Source organism: Mesocricetus auratus, unplaced genomic scaffold (assembly GCF_017639785.1).
Source record: "Mesocricetus auratus isolate SY011 unplaced genomic scaffold, BCM_Maur_2.0 Super-Scaffold_100007, whole genome shotgun sequence".
In the NCBI taxonomy this organism is placed as follows: Eukaryota; Metazoa; Chordata; class Mammalia; order Rodentia; family Cricetidae; genus Mesocricetus; species Mesocricetus auratus.
The window spans coordinates 98052682-98077281 of record NW_024429191.1 but is presented as its reverse complement, the minus strand read 5'-3'; the positions used below and the strand labels follow the sequence as shown (position 1 = coordinate 98077281).

At 44.3% G+C, this 24600-nt stretch overlaps 1 protein-coding gene across 2 annotated transcripts in view; it reads right to left on the bottom strand.

Moving 5' to 3' along the window:
* Foxk2 (forkhead box K2) overlaps positions 1-23688 on the bottom strand; it is a 46712-nt gene extending 23024 nt beyond the window's left edge. For both annotated transcript variants that reach the window (XM_040750222.1, XM_040750223.1), the window contains exon 1: positions 23282-23688. In XM_040750222.1, the coding sequence (XP_040606156.1) occupies positions 23282-23673 (392 nt within the window). In that variant the 5' untranslated portion in view covers positions 23674-23688. The remainder of the gene's footprint in view (positions 1-23281) is intronic.
* Positions 23689-24600: the final 912 nt, after the last annotated feature.

Here is a 24600-nt window from a genome sequence, read left to right as displayed (position 1 = left end):
ACTTAAAACACTTTCTTAAATTTCAATTCTAAAGCTGATGTCATGGTACACACCTGCAACTCCAGCACTTCAGGTGTGAAAGCAGGAGGACCAAAGTCAGCCTTAGCTACATGAGCCCTGTATCAAATAAACTCAAAATGGGTAAAATTTTAAAGAGAAAAATTCCCCTTTCTAGGTTAAAGGAGTTTGTAAGAAAAAAGAAAAAGGAAACTTCCAAAGAGTCCATAAGTACTTCCACTGCCAATTGTGTCAGTGCCCTCTTGGGAATTAAATAAACACTGAAACTTGGTAATGTTAGTGGCCCTTAGTTAGAGCATCCACACAGAACAAATGAATGAAACATTAATGGGCAGTACATTTCCACAGGTGGACTTGCTTCTGTGCACACCTACCAGTGAACCCTGATTCCAAAGACTTTCATGACCTGGTGCAGTGTCCCAGTGGCCTGTGATGAGCAGTTTGAGTGGCTTACCTGAGTTTCTGAGTTTCTTTACACAACCAATTTTGTCTCAACAATTTTGAGCTCTACACCCACTGTTCTGTCTGACAATCTGCTGTTGGAAACCCTGGCTCAATGGTGACACAGGCCTGTAATGCCAGCTACTCAGAAAGCAGAGACAAGTATCACAAGCTCAAGGCCTGCCTGGGCAATAGAGTGAGACCCCATTTCAAAATAAAAACTATTAAACAGGTAAGGACTAGCTCAGTGATAGTGTGTGTCTAGCATGTATGATGCTCTAGCTTCAACCAAGTAAGAAAAAAACAAAAAAACAAAAAAGGGCAACATGAGAACAAGTGGAGCAGGTAGGAGCTGATGGCATCATGGCACAGACATCGAGCAAAAAGAGAATGGACCCACAAACGGTTCTCCCATGCAACAGAATACCACTAACTGAGTGCAAAGGAAAACCACTCATGCAAGTAACACAGATGCATCTCAAAAGCATCATGCAAAGTAAGTCAACACGAGTTTGTTTCACCTGATTGCATTTGATGAGATCCTGAAAATCATACACCTGATGTAGGAAAACACAGCAGGCACTGTGATGCCTGCAATTCTGAGGGTAAAGCTGATGCCCTGTTCTCCAGACTGGGATGACACTGCCAGGGTGTATGAGCACCAACTAAACTCTTTGAAAAGCTCCCTCAAACTAGGTTTGTTCTGTTCTATATAAAGTATACTTCAAAGAATGCTTAATTAAAATAGCAACCAACCAAGTCAGGACAGCTTAGCAGGTAGATGTCTGCTGTGTGGGCCTGATCATCTGAATTTGGACCCTAAAACCCAGGGAAAATTGTCCTCTGATCCCCACACATTCTGTGAAAAATATGCACACTCACAGACACACAGCAATAATTACTTTCAAAACAAACAAAACACAATGGTGTCCTTTTCCCTAGCCCTGAAAATCACACTGCCTGCATTTTAGGGTGTACACACATTAACTCTGAAGTGATATACTTGACAAAGTGTTACTTTTTTTTTTAACCTGTAGGAGTCTAAGCAAAATGAGTATAATGCCTAGGGGTGTTTTTTTCTAATCACTAACAAAGTTTAATTACAAAGCAGCAAAGAGTTTTTACACGTTTCATTTTGGGTAAAGGAGTTCATCATCAGGACTCTTGATAACAAGATTGTCCTCCACCATACTCAGGCACCTATGGTGACAAATGCCACAAGCCCACCTAGATACACCTCATTCCCAACACTTCACATCATGTTTGCACTAAAAAATGTCAGTGGAGTGGCTAATAAGCACATGAAAAGAGCTTCAAAGTTATAGTCAGCAGGGAAATGCAAACTACAATGCTGGCTAAAGTACCAGAAATGAAAAGAAGAGAAAGATGTCATGGCTGATGAAGCAAAGCACTCTGAGCTACAGTTTACAGCATCTTTTCTCCCTCCAACATGGCTATAACCATAAAAGGTAAATGCATGCACCACCCCCAGCCAGGAAACAGAGAGCTAAGAAGCAAACCCAGCGAGAACATACATGAGTTCACCAAAAAATATACCCTAGAATTTTCTCTGTGAGTTTGAGGCCAGTCTGGTCTACACAGCAAATGCAAGGACTACATTAAAAAAACAACAACCCTGTTTCAAACAAACAAACATCCAACAAAACAACAACAAATTTCTATTTAAAAACATCCTTTTGGGGCTTGGAGAGATGACTCAATGGTTAAGAGCACTTACTGCTCTTGTTGAGGACCTAGGCTCAGTTCCCAAAACCCACATAGCAGCTCACAACTATCTAACTCTAGTTCCAAGGGAACCTGATGCTATCTTCTGATCTCCATGGGTACCAGACACATATATGCACAGACATACATGCAAACAAGACACTCACTCATACACATTAAAATTAAATTAAATAATATCCTTTTCTGGGTGTGGTGGTGTATTCCTTTAATAGTAGCACATGGAAGGCAGAGTCAGATGGATTATCTGTGAATTCCAGGCTAGCCCGGTCTACATAGCAAGTTTTAGGCCAGCCAAAACTACACAGTGAGACCCTGTCTCAAAAGAAGCAAAACAATTCTTTCTTGGAGGCTGAGGCAGGAAGGAGGGTCACAGTCAGGGCTACATAGTGAGACTCGGTTTCAAAAGAATCAAAACCAATCAGGCATAGCTACACAGCTTCACACACTTGTAATCTCAATATTGGAAAGCTGAGGCAGGACTACCAAGAATCCAAGGCCAGCGTGAACTATAAGATGTTCCAAGATGATCTGAGTTACAGAATAGTACTTAATCTCAAATAAATAGGCAAATAAATACTACTAATAATAAAAAATAAATTTTTGAATAAATAGATTTTAAAGAAAGCTTCCCAACTTAAAATCTATTCGAAGAGAAGTGGGTAGGTAGGATGAAGATGAACCCATAGGCTACCAAAGGACTAGGACTAAGGAGAAAACCTGGAAGAAAGAAACAGCAAGGCTGCAAGAACATGCCTCCCTTAGGATGTTATTCATCCTGCCCTTCCTAGGTGACTTGTCTTTGTATCTTGTACAGGTCTACAATGCCTTGTCCAAATTCCAAAAGCAAAGGTCCTGAAAAATCTAAGCTTCAAATCCCCTGGCAGCCATTTTGACCTGCACTGGAGAGGAGTTAATTATAGCCTCCAACTGCCCCACTTAGTGAGAAGAGCATCCTTGTGTAGTCTAACCCTCTGGATCACAAGGTGCAGGGAGTGTGGAATCACATATAGCCCACACAGTGTCTACTTTTCTTAAGTCCACCAGGCTTGTAGGTTTCCAGTGGGATCCTTACAAGTATTGTATCTAACACAGTACCACTTCTCATAGAACTGCTCTAAAATATCCTCATTTGTTAGAGGCAAATTAGATAATTATACAGAAAGGAGTAAGTTCATTAAGCAGCTGTCCTAGACCACTAACTGGTATTTCCATTGTTACTGACAGGCAATAAATGCTCCCAGCATACTTACCAGTACCTTTGTTCACTCTCACAGAAGAGAAGCAAGCAAAGAAGCAAGCTGGTAACTCCTGCCCTTTATTGGCCATCACGTCTCAGAGCCCAACATGGCTGCTAGGAGCAGAAGTTCACACACTTCTGGACAAAAGTGTTCAGATGCTGCCTGGTGGTGTTAAGCAAAACCTTGACTTGACTCATAGTTTATACGATCCTTAGTCACTGGGCAAGGATTATTAAAGGAAATCTCTTTACCCTTAACACACTGAACCTGTAACTGCTCAAAAAACATTAAAAACAAAAACAAAAAAAGACATTTCAAGCCGGGCATAGTGGTGTACACCTTTAGTCCCAGCACTCAGGAGGCAGAGGCAGAGGCAGAGGCAAAGGCAACAGATCTCTCAGCCTGAGGCCAGCCTGGTCTACAGAGTAAGTTCCAGGACAGCCAGGGCTACACAGAGAAAACTGTCTCCAAAAACAAAACAATTCCATTCTAGAGCTAAAATGGTTCAGCTGGTAAAATATTTGCCTGGGATCTATGAGGACCTGGGTTCAATCCCTTCCGATAGTCACACACACACACACACACACACACACACACACACACACACACACACACACACACACACACACACACACACATTCTAAAAGGGAGTTCATCACTTACCCTTTTATGTATTAACAGGAACTGGAGCTTCATTTTCCTCAGTCTTGTTAGATTCAACTGTTCCTACTACATGCCAACTTTAGCCTCATGAACAAATTCTACAGAGGAGCTGGTTTGCTTAGTACAGAAAATCTACAGGGGGAACACAGTAAGCCAGGCTATCCCTCATCTCCCACAAGATAAGAATAATTTTCCATTCACCTTAAATCCAAAAGAAACAATATTATCAACCCAGTCAAAATGAGGAACTAGAATTCTCTTCCTGTCTGAGACAGGCCTGGGTAGCAAATTTAGCAATCCTCTTTCACAAAAACAAACAAAACAAAATAAAACAAAACGACCCCTGGAGCTTGCACCATTGACACACACTCTTAAATTGTTTAAAACTTCAGATCCTAATGTACAATATTAATTCATACAAAGAAAGGATTTAACCTCCACAGTGATCAATCAGCTCATTGGACTAAGCTAATTTATGGGGGAAGTGGCATTTTTATTTATTTAGGTAAAGAAGTGCCCACCATGGTGTACGAGAGTTGGTTCTCTCCTACTATGTAGGTTTTGAGGACTGAACTCAGGCTTTGTGATAACCAGCTCTATCCAATGAGCCATCCTGCTAGCCCAAACTGATTCCATTTCTTAAAATTCCACCAGACACCAAACACAAATTTTTAAAAACAGATCTTGATTTCTTATCATAGGAAAAACATAGGAGTCAAACAGAAAATCTTAATCTGCTCACACTATTACATTTAATCCAGCCGGGCAGTGGTGGTGCACGCCTTTAATCCCAGCACTCGGGAGGCAGAGGCAGGCGGATCTCTGTGAGTTGGAGGCCAGGCTGGACCGACAGCCTCCAAAACAATACAGAGAAACCCTGTCTCGTAAAAAACAAAACAAAAAAACCCCATTTAATCCATTTACTCTAACTTAGCCAGAAATGCAGATGAAGACTGTCAAGTACATTTTCCTCCTTTATGATTTCTTCAAACTCTCCTTGGGAGGCAGATGAGGGAGAAAACTACATCTACTATTATTAATTAAAACAATGTGGTTGGTACGCACGATCTCTCTCCCTCCTCCTCTCTATCTCTCTCTGCACCAGCTGCCATGCTTCTCCACCATGCCCACAATAATGATGAACTATCATAATCCCTCTGGAACTAAGTCCAAATAAACCCTTCCTTCTACAAACTGCCTTGGTCATGGTATTTTATCATTGTAACAGAAAAGTAGTAAATGCAAACTTATAAAAATAGCAAATATTTTAACAGCTTCACGGCCCATAAATAGGCTAAAGAGGAAACACAACTGAAAATCCAAAACCAGCTGAGTAGTGGTGGCACACACCTTTAATCCCAGCACTTGGGAGACAGAGGCAGTCAGATCTCTGAGTTCCAAGCCAGCATGGTCTACAGAGTGAGTTCCAGAACAGCTAGGGCTACACAAAGAAACTCTGTCTCGAAAAACAACAACAACAAACAAAAATACAAACCACCCAAAGCTGGAGAGATGGCTCATGGTTGATTTTGATTGTTGCTCTTGCAGACTTGGATTTTGTTTCCAGTACCCACACGGCGTGGCTCACAGACATACACGCAAGCAAAATATTCATAAAATAAATAAATCTAGAGCTTTTTTTCTTTTAAAAAGACCAAAGTCTCTATTCTATGAGGACTCCAAAGAATCTTTTCTTTTTAATATTTACTTTAATTTCTACTTTATATGTATGTGCTGTGGAATAATCCTTCTATAAACTGTGTGAATATAGATCACTATGATTGGTTTAATAAATAAGCTGACTGGCCAATAGCTGAACAACATAAAGTCAGGTGGGAGAGCCAAACTGAGAGATGGGATGAGGAAGGGAGAGCCAGGATTCACCAGTCAGAGGGAGAACAAGTAGGACATACAAAATGGGGTAAAGATAAAAGTCACAAGCCTCACGGGGCAACACATAGATTTACAGAAATGGGTTAAGTTGTAAGAGGTAGCTAGTAACAAGCCTGAGCTTTTGGCTGAGCATTTATAATTAATATTAAGGTTCAGTGTGGTTATTATGAAGCGGCTGCTGGGACACAGAAAAATTCTGATTACATGTGTGAATATTTTGCTTGCCTGCACTATGTTCATTCAGGATGAGATAGGGTGTCAGATTCCCTGGAATTTCAGTTCCAGGTTGTTAGTCACCATATGGGTGATAAGAATCAAATCTGTGTGTGTGTGTGTGTGTGTGTGTGTGTGTGTGTGTGTGTGTATGTGTGTGCAGAATGATTCACATCATGTACAACAGACAGAAATTCATGTACAGCAGATCACAACGGATGTTTAAAAGTAAATACTGGGTGTGGTGCCACGCACCTGTAATTCCAGTACTCCAAAGGCAGATGAGAACTGATACCAGTTTGAGATCAGCCTAGGTAGGCTACAGTGGGAGATCCTGTCTCAAAAACTCAAAACAAATAATGAATGCTGACACAGGAAGGACACAACATTTTATCTCCAACAGGGCCTCTACTATTTAAAACCCAATTCCAATCTGTTAGGTCCAAAGCAGGTCCCCAAAACAGCAGTGCCACTGACCAAGTCCTAAATGATAGTCTGGGCTAAACTGAGGCTGGATTCTTACAGGGTAAACAGGATTACTATCAGGTAAACAAAAACATAAATTCAGCATTCCTCAACAATTACAAGCCATTACTTCCCTTATCTGCCTCCTACAGCAAAGGGCATCTAGTTCAGGACTAACCCAAACAAGTCTACAACAGATCAAAACCCCCATGCTGGCCCCCAGGTTTCCTGGATCAAGCACCCCCACATACATATCTGTCTCCATAAAACTGGCAAGGCTAGCTGGGGGAACGTGGCACACGCCTTTCATGCCAGCACTTGGGAGGCAGAGGCAGGCAGATCTCTTTGAGTTCGAGGCCAGCCTGGTCTACAGAGCGAGTTCCAGGACAGCCTCCAACACAATACAGAGAAACCCTGTTTCCAAAAAACAAAAACAAAAAACAAAAAACTGGCAAGGCCTTTCCCACAAGTTGCTACAGTCTACCCTCTGGGATAACCCAGGAGTTTGTTCCCCCAAATAAACTTTTCTTTTTTAACCTTAAAAAAATTTTTTAATTTTATGTATATGAGTCCTCTAACGGTATGTATACCTTTATGCAAGAAGAGGGTATCAGATCCCACTATAGATGGTTGTGAGCCACCATGTGGTTGATGGGATTGAACTCGGAACATCTGGAAGAGCAGTCAGTCAGTCAGTACTCTTGTTTAAGAGTCATCTCTCCAGCCCTAAACTTTTCTTTCTACCCAGAGTGGCCTAGGTTAGTGTTTCCCTGAGCTTTTGCTTACAGAGCCCTTTCACAAAAGGGCACCCCTACCATCCCCGTCTACTGCAGGGATTTTTCAAGGTTCTTTGCAACCAGTATTACACATAATATTTTCAAGTGCAGTTTGATCCTTTAAAAGACTACCAGCTGGACGGGGCTGGGAGTGTAACATTGGTACAGATTCGTCCAGATCCCAGCCCAGTGGCCATCACAAAAGCATGAAAGTACAGAACGAGTGAGTGCAACAGGGCACAAAAGAGACTTGGAATATCAGCATCTCACCAATTCAGTTTAACAAGTGTCTGAACCTCTTAGGAATAATTTCTTCACAAAACTCCAAAAACTAGCCTTTAATCCTAATCACAGGTCAGCTGAAGGCCGTTCATTCAGTGTCTGACCTGGTGCATGCTAAAGGACCCTCTACATCACTTGCAATGCAGTCATCTTTCCAAGTTATGTTTTCTAACTTTGAGTGCTTACCAACAGCAGCTCAAGGCAGTCTCCAAATTCGTAACGTACATCTGCTCCAACCCTCAGAACTCAAGTAAAAAACAAAAAATGAAAAAATTTCTAAGTCAAACCAACAACCCTCACTGCTTTAGATAAATTAATTTAGTCCAAAAACAAAAGATACTGCCTGAGGCATGGGCTTTGAGAACTTCTCTGGGAATCAAGACACTAGAATGTAAATGAGCAACCTGGGCTGCTCCTCAGGCAAAGTGCAAGACTAATCAGAGATGAAGGTGGACCTAGTCAAACCAATTCCAAGACTGGGAAGACTGGCTTTCAGGAAATCTATCAAAATAACAGCCAGACACATGCTGTACCAGCTAAAGAACAATCATCTCAGTTACTAAATGACACCTCTGGTCTTCCTGGGCCACTCACATGTCACACACACACACACACACACACACACACACACACACACACACACACACACACACACACACACAGTTACTTAAAAAAATACATCTTTAAGAAATAAAGAAACCTGGATATGGTAACTTACCCCAGATCTGAGTTCAAGACCAGCCTTGCACTAGAGAGTTCCAGAACAGCCAGGGCTACATAGAGACCCTGTCTCCAAAACAAGGGAAGAAAGAAAATGCACACTGAAAACTTCTTTAAGAAACAAACTAAAAACTAAATTTTTTTTTATCTAGCTTGACAGTATTCTATTAGAAACATGGGATGGGAAGGGAAGACGTAAAAGCTGTTGAGCTACTCAGTCACTAAGCTCAGGCTGGTGCAGTCAGGACGGTACGGAGAACTGGGAAAGGCCTGGTTTGGGAGAAGGATACGCTCCAGGTTGCCATTCTCTGCAAGGACAATCACCAGAATGAATAAGCAAATAAACAATGACCACCACACTCTATTCCTAGCCCAAGACACGAAGACATGAATCTAGGTCAGACCAGAGCCAGAGTCACACATGATCTGTGGGAGAAGCAAAAACAAGCAATACTGGCAGGAATACAGGGAAGATCAGGTCCATCTGTCTAGCAGCAAGACAAGACCAACAAACAGCAGGTCTGCCTTGTTCCTTTAACAAACCAATGATTTCCAAGTTCTATAAACTGATACACACTTTTACTTAAAGAAACTGTATGTGAAGCTAAGCAGTGCTGGCACATACCTTTAATCCCAGCACTCAGGAGGCAGAGGCAGGCAGATGTCTTTGAGTTTGAGGCCAGCCTGGTCTACAAAGCTACACCGAGAATCCCTGTCTCGAATGAATGAATGAATGAATGAATGAATGAATGAATGAATGTACACGTGTATGTACCCAGATTGTCTATGTATCTGCCATATTTAGCTTTAAAACACATAGCACAAAAACAAAAGCCACTTTGGGGAGTCCGTCATCAACCAAAACAGGAATAGGTGGCATGGCAGCCCAAATCATTATCCGAACAGGAGAGGCACAGGCAGGCAAATCCCAAGTTTGGGGCCATCCTGGTCTATAAAATGAGACCCTGTTTCAAGGGAGGTAGGTTTGACTGAGTGTGAAGATCAAAGGCAGAGCACTTAACACATGTATAAGGCCATGGATTTGACTCCCCAGATCCCCTCAAACCAGAGGTAATTAGAGAATCAAGGATAAATTGCCTCTAACATTTCTGTCTTGTTCTATAGCATTTATCAAGTCCCAAGGCTTTCTGGTTTTGCTTGTTTGAGGATTTACTTTCATCTTACATGTAAGGATCTTTTGCAGGTATATATGTTTGTGTGTATATATATATATATGTGTGTGCATGCCTGGTGCCCATAGTCCAGAAGAGGGGAATGGTTCCCTTGGAACTGGAATTATAGTCATTTGTGGGTGCTGGAACAGAAACTGGGTCCTCTGCAAGAGCAGCAAGTGCTCGTAACTGCTGAGCCATTTCTCTAGCCACCTCCCAAGTTTTGTTGTTCTATTTTAAGATTTGTTTTTGTTTTTGTTTGAGAAAGGGTTCCATTGTCTGGCCTGTAAACTTATAGACCAGGCTGGCCTTCAACTCACAGAGATCACCATCTGCCTCTACCACCCAAATTCTGGAATTAAAGATGTGCACCACCACGTCTGGACCTAAAATTTGTTCTTATTTTTGAGTCTGTGTGTACGTACAATGTGTGTATGGGTGGTAGGAACCAAATCTAGATCTTCTGTGAGAGCAGCCAGTAACTGCTAAGCCATCTCTCCATCACCCAAAAGTCAAGTTTTAAAAGCTTACACTGATGGGGCTGGTAGTGTACACTTTAATCCCAGCAGCATTCAGTAGGCAGAGGCAGGCTGACCTCTGAATTAGAGACCAGTCTGGTCTACGGAACAAGTCCCAGGACAACCAGGGCTACACAGAGAAACCAAACCTGAGTTCTATCTCTGGAACTTATACAGTAGAGGGAACCAATTCCTATGTGTTATCCTCTGACCTAAATATACAGCATTGTGTACATATCCATACTAACATTGAAAAGACTTTTTTTTTTGAGCCTACACTGAACAATTCACTAGCAAACATCTGAGTCCCATTAAGTCCCTTGACTTAGGGAGATCAACAGTCACTACTCCAGGAAGAGGAGAACCTGAAGAGTCATCCAGAGCCACAGAATACATACTCAGAACCTGAGTGGTTATTTAGGTATATTTAAGATATGCTCCAGTAGAGCAGTGGTCACAGTAGACTAAGACTCATTAAAAAGTCAGGATAGAGCCAGGTGCCTTTAATCCCAACACTCAGGAGGCAGAGGCAGAGGCAGAGGCAGAGGCAGAGGCAGGTTGATCTCTGAGAGTTCAAGGCCAGCCTGGTGTACAAAGAGAGTTCCAGGACAGCCAGGGCTGTTACACAGAGAAACCCTGTTTCCAAAAACAAAAACAAAAGTCATAATGTACAGCTAACCTTTAAACCACACCATTTCTGCACCAAGCTCAGATGGCCATGAAAATGACCTCTCTAACAGTTTAGAAATAGCAGAGCATAGCATTTTTACAACTCTTCTGTCTCTAGCGAACCTGTTTATATTCTTTTAAGAGAGAACCAAGAGATGAGTTGTGCTACTGCAGCTGAGTGAGTCTCAGTATTTTGAATAGCTACCACTTGGTATAGCTATGGTGACTATAACACGAAAAATAAAAGACCCAGAGACAGATATTGGGGTCCAAGTTTCAAGAAGACAATCAGAAAAGCAAAGCAGTCTGCCACTAGCTCTCACCTCTAGCTCAGGCTGAAAGGCCATCCTGGCTCCACCAAACCTCAGACTGTCATTCCAGATTGCTATGCTCTCCTCAGCATGGCTGAAGTAATCCTGAGACTGAATGCCAGTTCTGAGACCTTATATACATCCCTAATGCTTCAATTAAAGGTGTGTGATCCTAGGTGCTGGGGATCAAAGGCATGAGCTCTGTTACTCTTCACCCTTGTGTAGGCCATGGTGGCCTTGAACTAACATAGATCTGTCTACCTCTTAAATGTAAGTGCTGGGATTATAGCTTAAGGCTGACTTTGCTTTCTGAATCCTTAAGCAAGCTTTAATAAATCATAAATAATATACAATCAGTGACTTAATGCATATGTAACCAGTCCACCCTCTCTCCAGTAAACCAGGGTGACACAAGTAGAACACTAGTTTAAAAAACAAAACAGCTAGGCAGTGGTGGCACACACCTTTAATCCCAGCACTTGGGAGGCAGAAGCATGTAGATCTCTGTGGGCTCGAGGCCAGCCTGGTCTACAGAGCTTATACCAGGACAGCCCCGGCTACAGTGAAACCCTGTCTCAAAAAAGCAAAGCAAAACAAAACAAAACTCCAACCAGTGTTAACCTAACCCTCATTAACCATAAATGTGCCCAGAAAACTATGTCAAACTAAAGTGAACTGGACAGAAGGACTAATGTGGAAGAACCATGGCCACCACCACCTTGGGACAGACCTTCTGTGCCAATCAGAACACAGCAGGGTGTTACACTCTGAGAAACTGGTTAGTGACTGCACATAGGGCCGACACTTAGACTCTTTCTCCAGGGCTAGAAAAGGAATGCTTTGTTGAAAGTGGTCAGGGTGAGCTGGGCATTGGTGGCGTACGCCTTTAATGCCAGCACTTAGGAGGCAGAAGCATGTAGATCTCTGTGAGTTCGAGGCAGGACAGCCTCCAAAACAATACAGAGAAACCCTGTCTCGAAAAACAAAAAACAAAAGCAAAAAAAGAGCAAGTGGTCAGGGTTCTAGTGCAGTAACATCAACACGGAAACCCAGTGACTTTGGGATTTTAGGTTCTTTCAGAACTACAAGAATTTTTTTCCAAGCTACTAAGGAACCACCTTTTGATGTTTCAACACAACCATTACAAATGTTTAACTCAACCTTGACCCTGGAGTCTTTTCAGATTTTCTACAAAGAAAATCCCCACAAAGACTCAGCAGGCTCTCATCCAGTCTTAGAATCATTAGCAAGTGATCCTCTGAACTCAATCTCAGCTCTAGAGCCAAGGTCCTTTTTCTCTACCACAAGCCCCACCTCAAGTGTCAAACGCGTAGGGGGACCTAATGAGCCCAGAGCAGCTTTGGTGACAGACAGAAGTCAGACATTGTGGGGGCAAAACTGAGATGTCTCGGGGCTGGAGAGATGGCTCAGCGGTTAAGAGCACTGACTGTTCTTCCAGAGGACCTGAGTTCAATTCCCAGCAACCACATGGTGGCTCACAACCACCTTGAATGAGATCTGGTGCCCTGTCCTCTGGCATGCAGAAGATTGTATGCATAATTAATAAATAAATATTAAAAAAAACTAAAAAAACTAAGATGCCTCTCCTAAACTGTCCAGTTTGAAAGAGAACTAAGGTCTCAAGGGTATTCACAGAAAAGGGAGAGTATGTCTACAGTTATTGTGACTGTGTGAATGGAGTTATTCTTAAAATACAATGGGAGCGGTTATGAAGGTCAGTTCAAAAGTAAATTTTATACCTTTCTTTTTTTGGGAGTGTGGGGTTTTGAAACAGGGTTTATCTGTAGCTTTGAAACCTGTCCTAGAACTCACTCTGTAAACCAGGCTGGCCTTGAACTCACAGAGATCCTCCTGCCTCTGCCTCTCAAGTGCTGGGATTAAAGGTATGTGCCACCACCGCTAGGCCCACAGTGAACTGTGCTGCTCTGCTAGGAAAAAAACCATACAACAATTATTTGAAGACTTCTGAGCTGTTCTTTTTGCATTCATTTTTTTAATACTCTTTTGGATATGAAGAATCTTTTGCTAGTGTAACGCTCGTTATTTGTAAGAAATACCTGGGTAACTTAATACACATTCATTTTTTTATTTCACCCAAGAAGTACCAACAGGTCTCAGGAAATCTACTCTGTGAGATAAAACTCATTGAATTTAAGAGTATTGGGAGCCAGGCAATGTGCATGCCTTTAATCCCAGCACTAAGGAGACAGAGGCCTAAGGATCTGAGTCTGAGGCTAGCATGGTCTATACAGGGTTAACGGCCAGCCGAGAACACATAGTGAGACCCTATCTCAAAGGAGAAGGGCAGGCAGAGGGGAGAGGGGGACAGGGAAAAGAATGAATGAATACGGGATAGTATGATTAGGGTTACAATTAGTGTAGAAAATTAAGATTTTTATGGAGTCTTAGTTAGGATCACTATTGCTGTGATTAAACACCACGATCAAAACCAGTTCAGAAGGAAGAGTTTGTTTGGTTTATGCTTCCGTATCACAGTTCATCAAAAGAAGTCAGGACAAGAACTCAAGCATGGCAGAAACCTGGAGGAGGCCATAGAGGAGTGCTGCTTACTAACTTGCTCCTCATGGCTTGCTCAGCCTGCTTTCTTATAGAACTCAGGACCACCAACTCAAGGATGACACCACCCACAACGGGCTGGGCCCTCCCCCATCAATCTCTAATTAAGAAAATGCCCTACAGGCTTGCCTATAGCACGAGCTTATGGAGACATTTTCTCAGTTGAGATTCCCTCCTCTGAGATGACTTTAGCTTGTGTCAAGTTAACATAAAATTATCCAGTACATATGATTTCCAAAAATTGGAGTTGCAAGTAAAAAACAAACAAACAAACAAAAAAGAACTGAGGTGTTGGGAAGTTCATGGAGTAAAGGATCTGCTGTCCAAGCAGGACCTGAGTTTGACCCCCAGTACCAATGTAACAAGTCAGCTGCAGTGACTTTTTTGATTGATTGATTGATGATTGATTGATTGATTGGGGGCAGGGTTTCTCTGTGTAGCAGCTTTGACTGTCCTGGAACTTGCTCTGTAGACCAGGCTGGCCTGGAACTCATAGAGATCCAGTGGCAAGCATTTTTAATTCCAGCACTAGGGAGGAAGGCAGAGAGGGTATCAGCGAGAGACCCTGCCTAAAAACACGGCTGCAGCATCTGGCTGGTAAGCATAGGGACCTGAGTGCAGATGTCCAGAATTCACGGAAAGTCAGATATGTGGTCTATAACACAATCTCAAGATGGGAACGTCTAGAACAATTAGCCTAGATTATATTATAGTAAAACAAGAAGCTTAGTCTCAAGGTAAAAGGCAAGGACAGACACCTGAGATATTCTGACCTCCACACATATACCATGACACACATTGGCTCCCCACAAATCACACACATACATTTCTTTTTAATCTGCCAAGGACAAACAGGATGTCTCAGTGAACAAAGACATTTGCCTTAAGACCCCAGTGTAATCTCAGAGCCCACACACATGATGGAGAGAACCAATTCCCTAAACTGTCCTCTTAGGTGTCCAGTGTCCACATATGTGCCCCCCCCCACACACAAAATAAATGTTTTAAAAATGAAAGACTAGCTGGGTATTGGTGGCACACGCTTTTAATCCCAGCACTCAGGAGGCAGATGCAGGATCTCTGTGAGTTCAAAGCTAGCCTGGTCTATAGAGCGAGTTCCATGACAGGTTCAAGCAATACAGAGAAATCCTTTCTGGGGGGGCGATACTAAGAGTGATATAAAACTGTCAATGCTGACACCTGGGACTGCTACCCCCATTGTAGGGGTCTGTCCTGTGTACTATGGAATTTGTACTAGCATCCCTGGCCTTCAGTCTCTGAGTGCCAGGACACCAACCCTCTGAATATGCCTAACAAACGTGTCCGAATTGCCTAATGTCTTGAGGAAAGACATTAGAACCACTTCTTGTAGCACTACAGCTTTCACTACACAAGGCATACGAGCTTTGTCAAATGGTCAACTAGAGCAAAAAGCACAAACTGTCTAAAGATGTCTTGGAATCCCCTTCAAAGCAGCTACAACGTAGAAAGCCCACAAATACTCCAAACCCATGAGAGGGAAAGCAGTACTTCTCAATTAAGCTGAAGTCTCTTGAAGAGTTCTTACATCTTCCTGTGCCACCACTCCTGGGATAAGACAGGGTGCTCAACACCTGCTTTGAAGGACAAAAATGACAAAGTGTGCCTGTGTGACAGGTGGTTGTCCACTTCAATCAAATTAGAAAATTCAAAAGATTCACATATAGGTAGGACCAGAAGCATGAAATATGACTTAAATATATTATCATTACTTAAGACGTTACAAATTGCTGTAAAAACCAAACATAAGCAGGGTTGGAGAGATAGCTCAGCAGTTAAGAGCACTGGCTGCTCTTCCAGGACTTGGGTTCAATTTCCAGCACCCACATGGCCACTCAAAACTGTCTATAACTCCAGTTCCAGAGGACCCAACACCCTCATACAGACATACATGCAGGCAAAACACAAATACCATAAAAAACAAAGAAAATTTAAAAATTAAAAAACAAAAATTCAAACATAAGCTAGGCAGTAGTGGTGCACACCTTTAATCTCAGCACTCAGGAGGCAAAGGCAAGTCTCTGTGAGTTCGAGGCCAGCCTGGTCTACAGAGTTAAGTTCCAGGACAGCCAGGGCAACACAGAGAAAACCTGTCTCAAAGGACAAACTCCCAAATAAATTAATAATGTTAAGAGCCAAACAAAATGTTCAAATAAGAGTATTATCCAGCCGGGCGTTGGTGGCGCACACCTTTAATCCCAGCACTCGGGAGGCAGAGGCAGGCGGATCTCTGTGAGTTCGAGGCCAGCCTGGTCTACAAGAGCTAGTTCCAGGACAGCCTCCAAAAGCCTCGGAGAAACCCTGCCCTGAAAAACCAAAAAAAAAAAAAAAAAAAAAAAAAAAAAAAAAGAGTATTATCCAAAATACTAGTTGTTTTCATTAGAAAATAATTTGTTTTAGAAACTTTCTCTTTCTTGTTTAAAAACAAAAACATCTCTTCCACAAAACAAAATTTGCTGCATTTTCACAATGGAGAAATCTGTCACTATACAGCATCCTCTCCTGGAGTGTTTCCAATAGTGCACAAAGCTGTTCTGTGCTTCTGCAACTGGGGGTCCAGAGGGACCTTCTAGAACATGGGGAGGAGAGCAAACGAAACAGCCACATCCAGCTAGAATCCCATCCTAACACATCAGCCCCTGAACACACATGCTTAAGAGTAACACATTAAACCAGCAGTTAATGGCACACATACTGACTGACCAGGCAGCTATGCTGTGATTTGGTACTGACTCTGAGAGGCTAGCAAGGAAAAAGCTGTGTGAGAAGAGGAACTGAAACTCAAGAACACAAAGTGCTGTGGACAGCAAGGAAGCACTCTTGCCTCTCTGAACTTGGCAACACAAGGGGCTACTGCCAGGCTGTTCTACCATCACTCCCAGGGTACCGTAAGCTGCTGTGCCACCTGGAAAGCAACCGATGACTTTCAAAATTATAGAACTCAGCTTCAAATGCCCACTCCTCCCAGAAAGAAAAAAAAATCTATGTCCTAGGTCTCATGTATAAATATAAATATGAATTTTTAAAATACAAACAAAGCCGGGCGGTGGTGGCGCACGCCTTTAATCCCAGCACTGGGGAGACAGAGGCAGGCAGATCTCTATGAGTTCTGAAACCAGCCTGGCCTACAAGAGCTAGTCCCAGGACAGCCTCCAAAGTCACAGAGAAACCCTGTCTCAAAAACAAAATAAAACAAAAAATACAAATAAAAAGCAATTTAAAGGCTGACAGAAGCCAAGTGGGGCAATCACAGCATTAACTTTCCATACTCCAGGCTCTGATGGGATCCTATAAGGAAAGAGTAAGTGCCAATTCTCTACCAACTATGAAACAGAAGGTGGCTCACAAGAAAAAAAAAATCGGGAAAGCAGCACCTCAGACTGGAAACTGAAGAAACACCGAGGCACTAAATGAAGGGAAAGGAAACCAGGAACTTACAAAGCCCCCAAGCCAGTAAGAGACAAAAAAGAGAACCCTTACTTTGTCCGTATGGTAAGACTACACAGTATTCAAGGGATACAGGTCCAAGGACAATGACCTGTGACAGTTCTGCTATCTCCCATCTCCTTTGCACTTCCAGCCTCCAGCAAACCAATGCCAGAATTAAGGTATTCCCATTCTGGCATTTTGGGGAGCAGTAGTGGGCCTCTTCACCAATGGTCATCCTGGAGGAGTGTCTGGCATCAGGGTGGGAGCCCTGAAACAGGATTCCTCCACTGGCCGTCCCACATCTACTTCCTGCCATTGTCCCAGGAGACCCAGCCTCTAGCAAGCAGTGGTCAAGATGACCATTCCCATCCTCTATGAGAACAATCAGGACCAAGCAGGATGGTGCATGCCTGTAATCTCAGCATTCAAGAGAGAGATACAGAAGGATCACCACAAATTCAAAGTCAACCTGAGCTGCACAGATCTGTAGCTCAAAAACCAAGCCAAACCCGACCAACCAACCAAAAAGACAAGTAGAAATCGCTATTTTCTCTCTGAAGAATGAAACAGTGCAATTTCAAAACTAGTAGCTCCTTTCTCCCACTAACAGGAGAGTATATTGTAAAATTAAATGAAAATAAAAAGCTTAAAAAAGAAAAACGGGCAGGCGGGCGATGGTGGCACATGTCTTTAGGCAGAGGTAGGAGGATCTCTGAGTTATGGCCAGTCTAGTCTGCAGAGCTAGTTCCAAGACAACCAGAGCTACAGGAAAGAAAAAAAAAAAAAAAAGACAGACAGACAGACAGGGGCTGGAGAGATGAATCAGCAGTTAAGAGCACTGGTTGCTCTTCCAAAGGACCCAGACTCAATTCCAGGCACTCACACTGCAGTTCTCTAACTCCCAGGCAATCTAATGCCCCTGTTAGTCTCTATTGGCGTGAGTCAGTCACATGGTATATGTACATGTATGTATGTATGCAAAACACCCTACACACACACAATAAGATTGTAAGAAGAGAAAAACAATACAAAAGGCATAAGGCTCAAGCAAGCAGGCCTCAGAGTTGGTGCTACATACAAACCAGTCTTCTTACTTTCCTTCTCACTGAATCCTCAGTGCTGCTTCCAAGACAGAAAGATGGGATAGACAGAAGCAGAAGGGGCTGCCAGAGACAACAGTGGTGCTCAGCTGTGTGCTAGCACCTCATGGCCACTCAGGACCAGGTTACAGGCTCCATGCTAAAGATTATGATGGACAAAACAAATGTGGCCTGAGGTGTCCGACAGGAACACAAACACGATGCAACTGTGTTGTGATGTAGACACTCAACCCCATCACAAAAGAGGGAACTAGAACCCAGAAAGGCTAAGTGGCAGGCTGAAATGTGGCTACTGTCTATTAAGGAACCTATACTTGCTGACAGTCAGAAGGTTTGCAAATGACTATTCTAAGTAACAAGATACAGGCTTTGTTTTCAAAACATGTTAAAAACTGGCTGGCATGGTGGCTCAGAGCTTTAATCCCAAAACTCAGGAGGCAGAGCCATCCAGAATTCTGTGAGTTCAAGGCCAACCTGGTCTACCAAGTGAGTTCCAGGACAGCCAGCAGCCAGGGCTATGTAAAAAGACCCTGTCTCAAAGTTAAAAGTTGATGGCTCGCCGGGCGGTGGTGGCGCACGCCTTTAATCCCAGCACTCGGGAGGCAGAGGCAGGCGGATCTTTGTGTGTTCGGGGCCAGGCTGGACCGATAGCCTCTGAAACAATACAGAGAAACCCTGTCTCGTAAAAACCAAAAAAAAAAAAAAAAAAAGTTGATGGCTCACCCAGACAGTGGTGGCAAATGCCTTTAATCCCAGTACTTGGGAAGCAGAAGCCGGTATCTCTGAATTCAAGGCCAGTCTGATCTACAGAGCTAGTTTCCAGGACAGCTAGGGCTGTTACACAGAGAAACCTTGTATGGAAAAACAACAAAATTTGATGGCTCAAAAGGAAAAGGTACTTCCATGGAGTTTATAATGACCAGAATTCGGTCGGCAGAACCAACACAGTACAGGGACACAAGGGAAAAGAGGGAGAGAGAGGATGGATGTTTTCTTTTAAAGACTGGGGCAGTAAATAAATAAATCTTTAAAGGGGGAGGGAGGGGCTGGAGAGATGGCTTAGCACTGGCTGTTCTCCCAGGGTTCCTGAGTTCAATTCCCAGCAACCACATCTATAATGGGATCTGGTGCCCTTTTCTGGTATAATGCCATACATGCAGACAGAGCATTCATACATAAACTTCAAAAAACAAAAACAAATAAAACTGGGGGTTGAGCTGGGTGTTGGTGGCGCACTCCTTTAATCCCAGCACTCGGGAGGCAGAGGCAGGTGGATCTCTGTGAGTTCAAGGCCAGCCTGGTCTACAGATCGAGTTCCAGGACAACCTCCAAAACAATACAGCAGCAGACAGCAGGCATACCAGCAGGAGCAGGAAGCTAAGAGATCAAATCTTGAACTATGAACTTGAAACACGAAAAACAAAACTAGGAGAGGTTTTTTTTATTTTAAAAGGCTACCCCTAGTGACATATCTCTGCAAGACACACTTCCTAAATCTCCCCCATCTGGGGACCAAATATTAACTATCTGAGCATATGGGGGGGTCATTTACACTGAAGTGAAAGCACTGTCCAAGTCCAGACAAACCCACACTGGGCTGCTACATATCCTTCCCCGTTTAGGTCACTCCCAGCTTGGATTCCATCTACTCTGGTGCCAGGTTATAGGCTCACTCCAAGCTAGGAGACTACCTCCACCTGCCCAACTTCAGGAGTCCCCCTCATACTCTAATCCAGAGCACCAGTTCTTCTTGTGAGTCACAGGGCTTCAAAATTAAAATGTTACATTTCCTTATTAAAATGTTACATTCCCCTCATTAAAATGTTACATTTCCCTTATTCATGCCCTCCAAAACTTGGCTAAAAAACAAGGATCTTCAGAATCATGTGGGTTTTGCTTTTGGAAAAACACATGCCTGTTGTTGTCGTTCATACTGAGTCCCAAGTCCCATCCATAGTGGGCACAGGGCTCAGCAGCCACTGCAGAGACACCTGTAGTACTCCAACCAGGGTTACTAAAGATATTTACCAAAGCCAACATAGTCCTAGCCGAATACACACAGAACATACTATTTCAATGAATGAGTCAATCACTAAGCCTAAACTATTGCACTTCTTCTAAATTATCTTTGAATTTTGTTTTCTTAGGCAGGGTGGCACTTGTAGCCCTAGCTAGACTGGAACTCAGAGATCCTCTTCCTTCCAAGTGTTGGGTGGTAAGCAGTAAGATGCCAGGCACCTCTTTGAATTTTTAAAGTAAACTACAAAATGCAAACATATAAAAGTCGAAACTAGAATAAAATCAAGGTGGTTTAAATAAGACATCAACCATAGACGGTTTTTTTTTTGTCAATGTACAGTGATTTTCAACAGGAAAACAAAACAAACATTAAGAATACTTCCACACAGATTCAGTCATGGCAGTTCATAGATCCTGGCACTCAGGGTTAGTAGATACCAGGATATAGTGGCATACACCTTTAATCCCAGCACTTGGGAGGCAGAGGCAGACAACTCTGAATTCAAGGTCAGCCTGGTCTACAGACTTGCGGGACAGTCAGGGGTACACAGAGAAACCATCTGGGGAGGGGGGAAGGCTGGGGTGTGAGACTCACAGTTCAAGGTCAGCCTAACACCATTCTGAATTCCAAGTCTGCCTAGCCTATAGAAGAACATGTTTGAAAACAAAATAAAATAAGTATTTACAGCAGGTGTAGGGGTACACAGTGTAATCCCAGTTCCTAGATGGAGGCAGAAGATCTCCAGTTCAAGGTCACCTTGGTCTCCACAGTCAGACTGTCTTAGCATAATTATTCTTTTACACGTACTTCTCATTACACGTGCATGTGCGTGTATTTACTTAAATTTAAAAAGAATTTGGGCAGTTAAAGAGTGTTGGCTCGGTGGTCAAGAGCACTGGCTACTCTTCCAAAGGACCTAGGTTCAATTCCCAGGACACACATGGCAGCTCACAAACCTCCAGGGAGTCCAAAGACCTCTTCTGGCCTGTAAAGGCACCAGGCATACATGTAGTATAGACATACTTGCAGGTAAAGCATCTATACACATAAAATACAAATAAAATTTTAAAAAGATTTAAAAACTACTTTGGCCACCTGATGATCAGAGTCTGACACCCTGGACCCACAGTTGAGAGAGAACTGACTGGGGGAACTATTGTCCTCTGGCCTCCATGTGTGTCCTGTGACAAGACAGACGTAAGCAAGACAGACACATAAACAAATGTGATTTTATGTATCATTTTATTTATTTATTTGTCTACTTTGAGACAGGGTCTCTCTACATTAGCCCTGGCTGTCCTAGAGCTCTCTGTGTAGACCAGGCTGATCTTGAACTCACAGAGATCCACTTGCCTCTGCCTCCTGAGTACTGGGAATAAAGGTATGTACCACTATACCTGGAAACAAATGAAATTCTAAACTTATTCTATTTTATGTGTGTGAGTATTTGCCTGCATGTATGTGCATGCCTGGTGATTGTAACAATCAGAAGAGGGTATCTGATGCCTAGAGTTACAAATGGTTGGAGTTACAACGTGGATGATAGGTCCTCAGCAAGAGCAACAAGTGCTCTTAACCACAGAGACTGCTCTTTAAAAAAAAAAAGCACTTATTTTTGCAGCACATTGGCCCAGCTAGAACACCCTTCCAAGGCTATGAAATATGGCACACACATCAACCTAAGTTAAAACACACCTCTTATCAGTATCACCAAAAACTGAAAGCAATTAAGAACTTCAGTTTGTGGCAAAAGCTATACTAGCAATGATCTAGAAAGGAAGCCCTGGGGAATAATTAGCATTTCCTGGAGTGCAAAGTTGTTTTTCAAGCACAAGTAAATGATAACTTTATCCATCCACAGAAGTAAATGAAACTGTTTTGCACCACAACTGACAGTTCCCTCTGAGGCTCACTTGTCACTCTATATAACCTTGTAACAATTACTTAAGAACCAAACACTTTTTGTTCTATTTTCATTTTATGAGACAATGTCTCACCACGCAATCCAAGATGGTTTAGAGTTTACTACACAGTTCAGCTGTGCCTGGAACCCAAATTTCTATCTACTGCCTCAGCCTCCAGAGTGCTGGGATTACAGGTTGTAGACACCACACCTGGCTTAAAGATACTGGTTAAAAAACATTGTGTTGACAGTATCCAGTTTTCCCAGATTTCTAAGGTTTTGAACAGTTTTTAAATCCTTCCTGTTTGGAGTTTTCCATTTTAAAGTCACAAAAGCACTGGAAAGAGATTACTGTTAGGCTTCAGCCACTCCCCTCAAAAATTTTTGGCACTAAACATGTTAACAAAAACAACAAGAAAAAGTAACAGAGACCTACTCTTCATTCAAGATGGGTATTATTAGTTCCGGCCAGTTTTTCTACCAAACACAGCTTAACATCTCCCTTTAGTATGACCTCCCTGATAGTTATGAACAACTTATGCAAACTCCCAGAAGTCACTTCCACCCACTAACACAGGTGATGGTGGTAGGGGGAGCCGAGGTTTGATGGCAGAAATGACGGTCTGTATCCTGACAGTCCCATGTCAGACTGGACAAAAGGTTGAGGGGCTGCAATACCAGTGCATGGCATCTGACAGTAAGCGGGGAGGCATAGGTGGGCCAGCAGGTTAAATATCCCTGATGGGAGTTTAAGGATGGGGTCCAGTTCCGATAGTGGATGTTAAACCAGGGTGGGTCCCTAAGTCTAGATTCTGTCTGTAGGTCAGAATGGGTCTTGGTTATGGGTAGTGAATGGGTCCTGGTGATGAGTCGAGCCTGGATAGCGGTCAGGATCCCTCCCTGATGGTGACCCAAGGTCTGATTCTGGGTCTGATCCTGCTCGTGGGTAGCTGATGTGGGTCTGAGTCCTGCCTGCCTCACGGGCGGTGGGGTCTGGGTCCCTCCCCCCGAGGGGTGGCTGGCTAGTGTGGGTCAGGTCCAGGCCGCAGCCCCCGCCCGCCACTCACACGCGCGGCAGCTGCAGCGGCGGCGCCCCGCGCCGCTGGAACACCCCGTCCACGAACACGCCGTTCTTGCCGAGACAGCGCAGGTAGAAGTCACCGCCCGCGTCCGGCCGGGGCTGCGCGGGTTCCGGGGCGGCCGCGCTATGGCCACCGCCCGGGGGCGTGACGATCTCCAGGTGGCGCCGCGAGATGAAGCTCGAATGGCCCATGCTCACATCTACCGAGCCCTGCGACGAGTTGCGCCCGATGGTCACCGAACGCTTCTTCATGAGGTACTCGAACTCCCGGCCTTCGAGCCGCGCTATGGCCCAGCCTCCCGGTGGGGATCCGCTGCCCCCGGCCCCGCCGCCCGCGGGTGGGGCGCCCGCGCCCGAGAGCGCCGCCGCGGCCGCCATCGCCTGCGAGGCCCGGCCGATCCGCGCGGGCGCCCTGGCGGGCCGAGGCCCGGGCGCGGTCGTGGGCCGCGCGAGCCGAGCACGGTCGCCGAGGCCGCCGGCCGGCGAGGAGAGCTGCGAGGGCGGGAGCTCGCACGGCCGCGCGCCGGGCCCTACGACGGACGGGCACGCTGGCCAATGGGCGCGGCGCACGCAGTGGGGCTACCAAGTCTGGCCAATGGTGAGCCGCGCCGCCGAGCGCCCGCACGTCCGGCGGCGTCGCGCGACGCAAGTCGGCCGCGGCGGCGCGGAAAACCCGGGGCGGATAAGGAGCTGGCGTCGGGCCGCGCGCGCGTTCGCGGGGTGAGCGGGGGTCCAAGGTCACGACGGGCGCGGGTGCTCCCCGACAGCCGGTGGCCACTCTTATACTCCGTCCTAGGCTGAGTAGAGCCATACACGCTACTTGAGCCGAATTGACTAGAGTGCCACCGCGCACGGCTGTAACTCAGAACTACCCCAGTATACTAGTTCTGCACTCAGTAATTCGTATCAATGACTGCGAATCTGAGCATTTTGTCAATCTCTGTGTGTGTTTGTGTATGTGTGAAAGAGAGAGAGAGAGAGAGAGAGAGAGAGAGAGAGAGAGATCCATCTCTCCCATTAAAAAAGAAACCACCCCGGGGACCCATAAGAATGGCTCAGGCATGCAGATCGAGCAAGCTGTGATGGGGCCCCAGAAGTCAGTGCCAGTACAGACATAAAGCTTAAGCCCCAGTGTCTCTTTCTAGGACTGAAGGGCATTTTGGTGCACCTGCTTTGGCTTTGCTAAGGGAGGCACGTGGTCATGAAAAACGTCACACCAATATGGTGGCCCCTGGGTGCAGGCAATGGGACGCAGTGTTCTCACTGATGCACAAAAGGAGTTCAGGTCAGGGATGGTATAGTGGA